This window comes from Oncorhynchus masou, unplaced genomic scaffold, assembly GCF_036934945.1.
Source record: "Oncorhynchus masou masou isolate Uvic2021 unplaced genomic scaffold, UVic_Omas_1.1 unplaced_scaffold_4828, whole genome shotgun sequence".
Classification (NCBI taxonomy): Eukaryota; Metazoa; Chordata; class Actinopteri; order Salmoniformes; family Salmonidae; genus Oncorhynchus; species Oncorhynchus masou.
In genome coordinates, this window is record NW_027011223.1 from 10001 (window position 1) to 19200 (window position 9200).

The 9200-nt window shown below is 47.7% G+C and overlaps 1 protein-coding gene across 4 annotated transcripts in view; it reads right to left on the reverse strand.

Annotated features, from left to right (window-relative positions):
• LOC135535337 (septin-8-A-like) overlaps positions 1-8912 on the reverse strand; it is a 14866-nt gene extending 5954 nt beyond the window's left edge. Inside the window, exons 1-7 of one of the 4 annotated variants that reach the window (XM_064962003.1) lie at positions 8785-8865; positions 8333-8528; positions 6990-7176; positions 6300-6461; positions 5818-5914; positions 4059-4227; positions 2966-3098 (exon numbers count right to left, since the gene is read on the reverse strand). In XM_064962003.1, the coding sequence (XP_064818075.1) occupies positions 2966-3098; positions 4059-4227; positions 5818-5914; positions 6300-6461; positions 6990-7176; positions 8333-8499 (915 nt within the window). In that variant the 5' untranslated portion in view covers positions 8500-8528; positions 8785-8865. Of the gene's footprint in view, positions 1-2965; positions 3099-4058; positions 4228-4937; positions 5078-5817; positions 5915-6299; positions 6462-6989; positions 7177-8332; positions 8529-8784 lie in introns of those variants that run through there. The other 3 variants (XM_064962000.1, XM_064962001.1, XM_064962002.1) reach the window with 3 other exon arrangements.
• Between the last annotated feature and the right edge of the window lie 288 nt (positions 8913-9200).

Genomic DNA, 9200 nt, shown 5'->3' on the forward strand with positions numbered 1-9200 from the left:
AGTGGTAAGGGTTCACTCCATGGGGATGAAAACCAGGCTCCGCTGATAGCCTGGTGTAATAGTGGTAAGGGTTCACTCCATGGGGATGAAAACCAGGCTCCACTGATAGCCTGGTGTAACAGTGGTAAGGGTTCACTCCATGGGGATGAAAACCAGGCTCCACTGATAGCCTGGTGCAGTGGTGGTAAGGGTTCACTCCATGGGGATGAAAACCAGGCTCCACTGATAGCCTGGTGTAATAGTGGTAAGGGTTCACTCCATGGGGATGAAAACCAGGCTCCGCTGATAGCCTGGTGTAATAGTGGTAAGGGTTCACTCCATGGGGATGAAAACCAGGCTCCACTGATAGCCTGGTGTAGTGGTGGTAAGGGTTCACTCCATGGGGATGAAAACCAGGCTCCACTGATAGCCTGGTGTAGTGGTGGTAAGGGTTCACTCCATGGGGATGAAAACCAGGCTCCGCTGATAGCCTGGTGTAACAGTGGTAAGGGTTCACTCCATGGGGATGAAAACCAGGCTCCACTGATAGCCTGGTGTAGTGGTGGTAAGGGTTCACTCCATGGGGATGAAAACCAGGCTCCACTGATAGCCTGGTGCAGTGGTAAGGGTTCACTCCATGGGGATGAAAACCAGGCTCCGCTGATAGCTTGGTGTAACAGTGGTAAGGGTTCACTCCATGGGGATGAAAACCAGGCTCCGCTGATAGCTTGGTGTAACAGTGGTAAGGGTTCACTCCATGGGGATGAAAACCAGGCTCCGCTGATAGCTTGGTGTAACAGTGGTAAGGGTTCACTCCATGGGGATGAAAACCAGGCTCCGCTGATAGCCTGGTGTAATAGTGGTAAGGGTTCACTCCATGGGGATGAAAACCAGGCTCCACTGATAGCCTGGTGTAACAGTGGTAAGGGTTCACTCCATGGGGATGAAAACCAGGCTCCACTGATAGCCTGGTGCAGTGGTGGTAAGGGTTCACTCCATGGGGATGAAAACCAGGCTCCACTGATAGCCTGGTGTAATAGTGGTAAGGGTTCACTCCATGGGGATGAAAACCAGGCTCCGCTGATAGCCTGGTGTAATAGTGGTAAGGGTTCACTCCATGGGGATGAAAACCAGGCTCCACTGATAGCCTGGTGTAGTGGTGGTAAGGGTTCACTCCATGGGGATGAAAACCAGGCTCCGCTGATAGCCTGGTGTAACAGTGGTAAGGGTTCACTCCATGGGGATGAAAACCAGGCTCCACTGATAGCCTGGTGTAGTGGTGGTAAGGGTTCACTCCATGGGGATGAAAACCAGGCTCCACTGATAGCCTGGTGCAGTGGTAAGGGTTCACTCCATGGGGATGAAAACCAGGCTCCGCTGATAGCCTGGTGTAACAGTGGTAAGGGTTCACTCCATGGGGATGAAAACCAGGCTCCACTGATAGCCTGGTGCAGTGGTGGTAAGGGTTCACTCCATGGGGATGAAAACCAGGCTCCACTGATAGCCTGGTGCAGTGGTGGTAAGGGTTCACTCCATGGGGATGAAAACCAGGCTCCACTGATAGCCTGGTGCAGTGGTGGTAAGGGTTCACTCCATGGGGATGAAAACCAGGCTCCACTGATAGCCTGGTGTAGTGGTGGTAAGGGTTCACTCCATGGGGATGAAAACCAGGCTCCACTGATAGCCTGGTGCAGTGGTGGTAAGGGTTCACTCCATGGGGATGAAAACCAGGCTCCACTGATAGCCTGGTGTAATAGTGGTAAGGGTTCACTCCATGGGGATGAAAACCAGGCTCCACTGATAGCCTGGTGTAACAGTGGTAAGGGTTCACTCCATGGGGATGAAAACCAGGCTCCACTGATAGCCTGGTGCAGTGGTGGTAAGGGTTCACTCCATGGGGATGAAAACCAGGCTCCGCTGATAGCCTGGTGCAGTGGTGGTAAGGGTTCACTCCATGGGGATGAAAACCAGGCTCCACTGATAGCCTGGTGTAATAGTGGTAAGGATTCACTCCATGGGGATGAAAACCAGGCTCCACTGATAGCCTGGTGTAATAGTGGTAAGGGTTCACTCCATGGGGATGAAAACCAGGCTCCACTGATAGCCTGGTGTAATAGTGGTAAGGGTTCACTCCATGGGGATGAAAACCAGGCTCCGCTGATAGCCTGGTGTAATAGTGGTAAGGGTTCACTCCATGGGGATGAAAACCAGGCTCCGCTGATAGCCTGGTGTAACAATGGTAAGGGTTCACTCCATGGGGATGAAAACCAGGCTCCACTGATAGCCTGGTGTAATAGTGGTAAGGGTTCACTCCATGGGGATGAAAACCAGGCTCCACTGATAGCCTGGTGTAGTGGTGGTAAGGGTTCACTCCATGGGGATGAAAACCAGGCTCCACTGATAGCCTGGTGCAGTGGTGGTAAGGGTTCACTCCATGGGGATGAAAACCAGGCTCCACTGATAGCCTGGTGTAACAGTGGTAAGGGTTCACTCCATGGGGATGAAAAACAAGCTCTACTGTTGGGACAGCTTTATATAGGCCCTAACAGTTTGTGGGCACCGTTTGTTACCGTTATAGTGCAATTAATGTAAAGTTTAGTGTTGTGTAGTGACTTTGCTGGCATGCATCAAAAAATTAAATAAATAAATAAATATAAATATATAAATATTATATATATATATATATATATAAATAAATGAGCATTTGCCCCACCAAGATGTACATGCTAAAATCACTACTGGCAGCAGCACATCCAAGGATATGTCTCAGAATGCTACACTGAGCAAACAGTTCAAAACTGTTAGATGCTCCCAAAATGCTCTGTAGACACATGGTCACATGGCTGATTCAATTCTAATGCCCAGTCCAGAAACAACCTAGTCTCATCCCCGAGCCACAGTCTAGAACATGTTCTCAACATGAGCAGCAGAAAAGTATCATCATCTAAACAAGACAAACTCCCAGAAGCACCTTGTGACTAATTACCTCCCTCTCCTTTTCTTTCAGCTCTGCCTCGGTCTCCTTCACCTTGTGGACAAACATCTGTCTCATGTCGTCCTCCTTATGCTGCAGGTCCCCCAGGAACTCTTTCCTCTTGGCCTCATACGTCTCCTGCAGACTGATTGGTGAGGGAAGACAAGGTAGTTACAGTTAAACAGGTATACGGTATTATAGGTTTGTATCCAGAATAGCACCCTAAAAGTAGGGCACTATGTGGGGAATAGGGTGCCCTGGTCAAAAGTAGGGCACTATGTAGGGAATAGGGTGCCCTGGTCAAAAGTAGGGCACTGTGTAGGGAATAGGGTGCCCTGGTCAAAAGTAGGGCACTATGTAGGGAATAGGGTGCCCTGGTCAAAAGTAGGGCAACTATGTAGGGAATAGGGTGCCCTGGTCAAAAGTAGGGCAACTATGTAGGGAATAGGGTGCCCTGGTCAAAAGTAGGGCAACTATGTAGGAAATAGGGTGCCCTGGTCAAAAGTAGGGCACTATGTAGGGAATAGGGTGCCCTGGTCAAAAGTAGGGCACTGTGTAGGGAATAGGGTGCCCTGGTCAAAAGTAGGGCAACTATGTAGGGAATAGGGTGCCCTGGTCAAAAGTAGGGCAACTATGTAGGAAATAGGGTGCCCTGGTCAAAAGTAGGGCACTGTTTAGGGAATAGGGTGGCCTGGTCAAAAGTAGGGCAACTATGTAGGAAATAGGGTGCCCTGGTCAAAAGTAGGGCACTATGTAGGGAATAGGGTGCCCTGGTCAAAAGTAGGGCAACTATGTAGGAAATAGGGTGCCCTGGTCAAAAGTAGGGCACTATGTAGGGAATAGGGTGCCATTTGGGATGAATGCTCTATTTAAATTCTAGAATGTGCATTAGGTCTCTGACTGTTGTGATGTCCATGGGCTATTCGATGATCTCCAGGGGCCCGTAAGTACTACGTGTTCTGATGCTAGCTTCGGCTGTATTTTGGCTTCCAACACAAGTCTAATTTCAGTTCCTATTATTCATATTAGATGACAAACCTTCAGCACATAAAAAAAAGGTAGACAACCTGCCCGCTATGTAACTTTGAACAAGAGCTGGTCTCACCTAAAGGGTTTGTTGTCGGGGTCTGTATCTGTGAAGCCCAACTCCTCCAGTTTGCAGCGTCTGTAGAGCTCGTAGTGTCTGGCGTGAGTCTGCTCTCTCAGGTCTTCCATGTTCACTCTCAGCAACATCTCTCTCAGCTTCACAAAGTCACAGTGGCTCTCGTTCTCCACTGATCAACACAACACAGCAGGACTGGGTTATATGGTTGGTTTAAAATGGTGACACCTTATAGTTTGAAAGGGACTGGTCATTCTATGCCAAGTTAGCAACCATACGTATTTGAGAAAATAACAATTTTATATTGGCATTAATGATATGGGTCTCTAGTGATTACGCAACATCGATGCATTGATGATATGGGTCTCTAGTGATTGCGTAATATTGATGCATTGATGATATGGGTCTCTAGTGATGACGCAATATCGATGCATTGATGATATGGGTCTCTAATGATTGCGTAATATTGATGCATTGATGATATGGGTCTCTAGTGATGACGCAATATCGATGCATTAATGATATGGGTCTCTAGTGATTGCGTAATATTGATGCATTGATGATATGGGTCTCTAGTGATTGCGTAATATCGATGCATTAATGATATGGGTCTCTAGTGATTGCGTAATATCGATGCATTGATGATGTGTATTCACTTTTCTAGCCCAGGCCAATTGATTCTGTGGTCTTGCTCTGTTTGCATCAGTAGTATAGAAAAATGGACTTTTATTGATTACTGTGTGTTCTTATTTGACCTGTTTCGTTGTTGTCCACTTTCCAAATTATTTGTATGGTTATATAACTGTATAATCAATGTACAGGATCAGAGAGATACCTACCCTGTACAGTTCCCCAAGGGTACAGGATCAGAGAGATACCTACCCTGTACAGTTCCCCAGGGGTACAGGATCAATAGAGAGATACCTACCCTGTACAGTTCCCCAGGGGTACAGGATCAATAGAGATACCTACCCTGTACAGTTCCCCAGGGGTACAGGATCAGAGAGATACCTACCCTGTACAGTTCCCCAGGGGTACAGGATCAGAGAGATACCTACCCTGTACAGTTCCCCAGGGGTACTGGATCAGAGAGATACCTACCCTGTACAGTTCCCCAGGGGTACAGGATCAGAGAGATACCTACCCTGTACAGTTCCCCAGGGGTACAGGATCAGAGAGATACCTACCCTGTACAGTTCCCCAGGGGTACAGGATCAATAGAGATACCTACCCTGTACAGTTCCCCAGGGGTACAGGATCAGAGAGATACCTACCCTGTACAGTTCCCCAGGGGTACAGGATCAGAGAGATACCTACCCTGTACAGTTCCCCAGGGGTACAGGATCAATAGAGAGATACCTACCCTGTACAGTTCCCCAGGGGTACAGGATCAATAGAGAGATACCTACCCTGTACAGTTCCCCAGGGGTACAGGATCAGAGAGATACCTACCCTGTACAGTTCCCCAGGGGTACAGGATCAGAGAGATACCTACCCTGTACAGTTCCCCAGGGGTACAGGATCAATAGAGAGATACCTACCCTGTACAGTTCCCCAGGGGTACAGGATCAGAGAGATACCTACCCTGTACAGTTCCCCAGGGGTACAGGATCAATAGAGATACCTACCCTGTACAGTTCCCCAGGGGTACAGGATCAATAGAGATACCTACCCTGTACAGTTCCCCAGGGGTACAGGATCAATAGAGATACCTACCCTGTACAGTTCCCCAGGGGTACAGGATCAATAGAGAGATACCTACCCTGTACAGTTCCCCAGGGGTACAGTCTGGCTTTCACCATCTTATTACCCACTTTAACCTCCTCAACACTCCCCACCACAGCAAAGGGCAGATGGGCCTGGAACAAAGGATTGAATTGAATATATAAACATTTAGTAACACTTTACTAAAGCCTGCAGATACTGAATAATGCATTATGATGTTATAATGCATTATAAGACTGTCATGAGCATGTATGATCCCCTTATAATATAATGACTGTAGTTTAAAAACACAAGACCACAGCAAGGTTTCACAAATAAGCTGGTGTTTTTTTTTTTTTTTTTTTTAAGGCATCGAGGAAGAGGAGGACATCGTTGTCTCTTTCAATCAATTGGCTCCTCAGCTGACGCAGTAAATCAGGGACGCAAGCAACCTGATTACAGTGTACAGATGCCTGGCATACACAACTGCATTGTGAGAAGACAAGGGTGTGTGTGCGTGTGTGTGCGAATCAGACTCACATTCATGGAGGAGTTGATCTCGGTGACAGCCTCGTCCTCAGTAGGGAACTGGTGTATCTGAACACCGTTGCTCACCAGCTCTGACATGATCTTGATCTTGAACTTGTGCAGCTCGCTCTTAGATATGGTGTCTGCCTTGGCAATGATGGGGATGATGTTTACCTGGAGTACAGGGAGGAGCAGCTTTTGCATCATCAGATCTACTATGCTTTCTATATGGACACAAACGCAAGTGTCAAAAACGCAATGCAGCTCTACTTTGAGATAAAAATGTAACTGGTTGCGCTTGAGCCTGAACACCTGTCAGTGTCCTTCAGGGGAGCTGAACCTGAACACCTGTCAGTGTCCTTCAGGGGAGCTGAACCTACACACCTGTCAGTGTCCTTCAGGGGAGCTGAACCTGAACACCTGTCAGTATCCTTCAGGGGAGCTGAACCTACACACCTGTCAGTGTCCTTCAGGGGAGCTGAACCTGAACACCTGTCAGTATCCTTCAGGGGAGCTGAACCTACACACCTGTCAGTGTCCTTCAGGGGAGCTGCCAGGTGCTGTTCAACTCTTATGATGTCCAACGCTTCAGATGCTAACAAATCAGTGTCCAAACATGTTTTCCTGCAACAGTATATTCCTGCAGGGCAGTAAGTATAAGAGCAGCTCCTAATACAAGAACAAATGCATTTCAAACGTTACCTTGCTGTCCAGTTTCTTCATGGTGACCAGATCCAGTGATTTGAGAGAGTGTCCGGTTGGGGCGATGAAGTAGAGACAGATATGGATCCTGGTGTCGTGGTAGTCGAACAGGGAACGTTTGATCTTCATCTCCTCCTGCAGGTAGGTCTCAAACTGGGTGTCGATGTAGTCCACTATGGGTTTGAAGCTGCAGGGCACAGAGAGACCAGGATTTGGGCTTTGGGAATAGGGTCAGTTTCAATTACACGTTAATGGAGAATGTCAGAAAAGAAGGAATTCCTGATTAAATTGGGAACAATCACATCCCTGAGAAAAGTGCTTAAAAAAAAATTCAAATGCAGGGCCTGAAAACACATGTATTTTTATTGAACCTTTAACTAAGGCAAGTCATTTAAGAACATATACACTAGTTACTCTCAAGCTCCTTAGAAGTATTTTCACCAGAAAATAAATATCCTAGATAGTTTCCCCTGCTATTCAAGAAACAAATAGTAGAGTATCTGGGTTACAAACTGCAGCAATAATGCCATCCCAAAAATGCACTCTTTCCCACTCCCCTGTTGTTGGACCATTCCAGTTCCCTTTCAGATTGCATTAGTTCTACCAATCATCCTCTCCCTTCTCCTGCCTTCCCATTTACTGCTGCACAAAGACCCAAAGCCTTCATTTATGCCAAGCCTTTCCACTGTATGTGTGTTGGCTGGAGGGCCACTAGTTGAGAGGGCCTGAGGAGGAACGCTGAATCTCCAGTGTAGGTCTTCTTATATCTACAGTCATAACTTCCCACCTTCAACGACTGACTGAAGTGTTATTTAATGACTGAGCCCAACCTGAACCCTAACCTTGGCCTGAACCCTAACCCCAACCCCGGCCTGAACCCTACCCCAACCTTGGCCGGAACCCTAACCCCAACCTTGGCCTGAACCCTAACCCCAACCCCAGCCTTGGCTTGAACCCTAACCCCAACCTTGGCCTGAACCCTAACCCTGGCCTGAACCCTAACCCCAACCCCGGCCTGAACCCTAACCCCAACCTAGGCCTGAACCCCTAACTCCAACCTGAACCCCTAACTCCAACCTGAACCCCTAACTCCAACCTGAACCCCTAACTCCGACCTGAACCCCTAACTCCAACCTGAACCCCTAACTCCCGGGCCTGAACCCCTAAACCACAGCCTGAACAGTCCTGATGCTATCTCTCCCTACAGTACCTACACAAATCCATGAGCTAAACATCTCAACCAGAAGTCAGGCAAGGGTACTCATCACGTGAGTGTGGTTCACCAAACCACCTCCTATCCACCTGGCTAACAAAGCACCCAGCTGTTCCTGCACTACTATCACCTCTCCTCCTTGTTGATCTGGTCTCCGAACCCCACGGTGTCGACTACGGTCAGTTTGAGCTGAACGTTGCTCTCCTTCAGGTCGTAGGTCCTGGGCCGCAGGTACACACCGTTCTGGTAGTGGCTGGCCTCCTCGGCCTCAAACAGTGTGTTGAACAGGGTGTTCATCAACGTCGACTTCCCTATCCCTGTCTCACCTGAGGATGGAGAGACAAAAAACTCAAAGTTGAAAGTAAGTAGAAATGAAAAAAAGATTAACATTTTTAAAAAATGTGAAAGAGTGAGTGAGAAAATATAAATGTAGCGACTGAAGATGTTTTAGTCTTGGTACCAAAATGTTCCTGCCTTTAGCTACAGTAGAAATAGACTAGCAGTCAGGCTAGAGTTGTATCTGTAGTGAGAAGTGAGACGTGTTAAGATCTTGAGGTAATGCTGGACACAGATGTAACATACCGACACACAGGATGTTGAAGCAGAATCCCTGTGTGACTGATTTACTGACCAGCTGGTCTGGAAGACTGTCAAACCCAACATGGCCGCCCAGCTCCAGGCTACGCGTCTCTTCATCCTGAGGAGAGACAATCACATGTTAGAAATGTGTACAAATAAAAAAAATATACTTTAAAAATATTATAATGTCTCCTGAGTGGCACAGCAGTCTAAGACACTGCATCTCAATGCAAGAGGCGTCACTACAGTCCCTGGTTCCAATACAGGCTGTATCACATCCGGACGTGATTGGGAGTCCCATAGGGCACACAATTGGCCCAGCATCGTCCGGGATTGGCCGGTGTAGGCCCTCATGGTAAAGAATCGTTGGTTTTTAGCTGACTTGCCTAGTTAAATAAAGGTTAAAAAAGAGGAGTGAT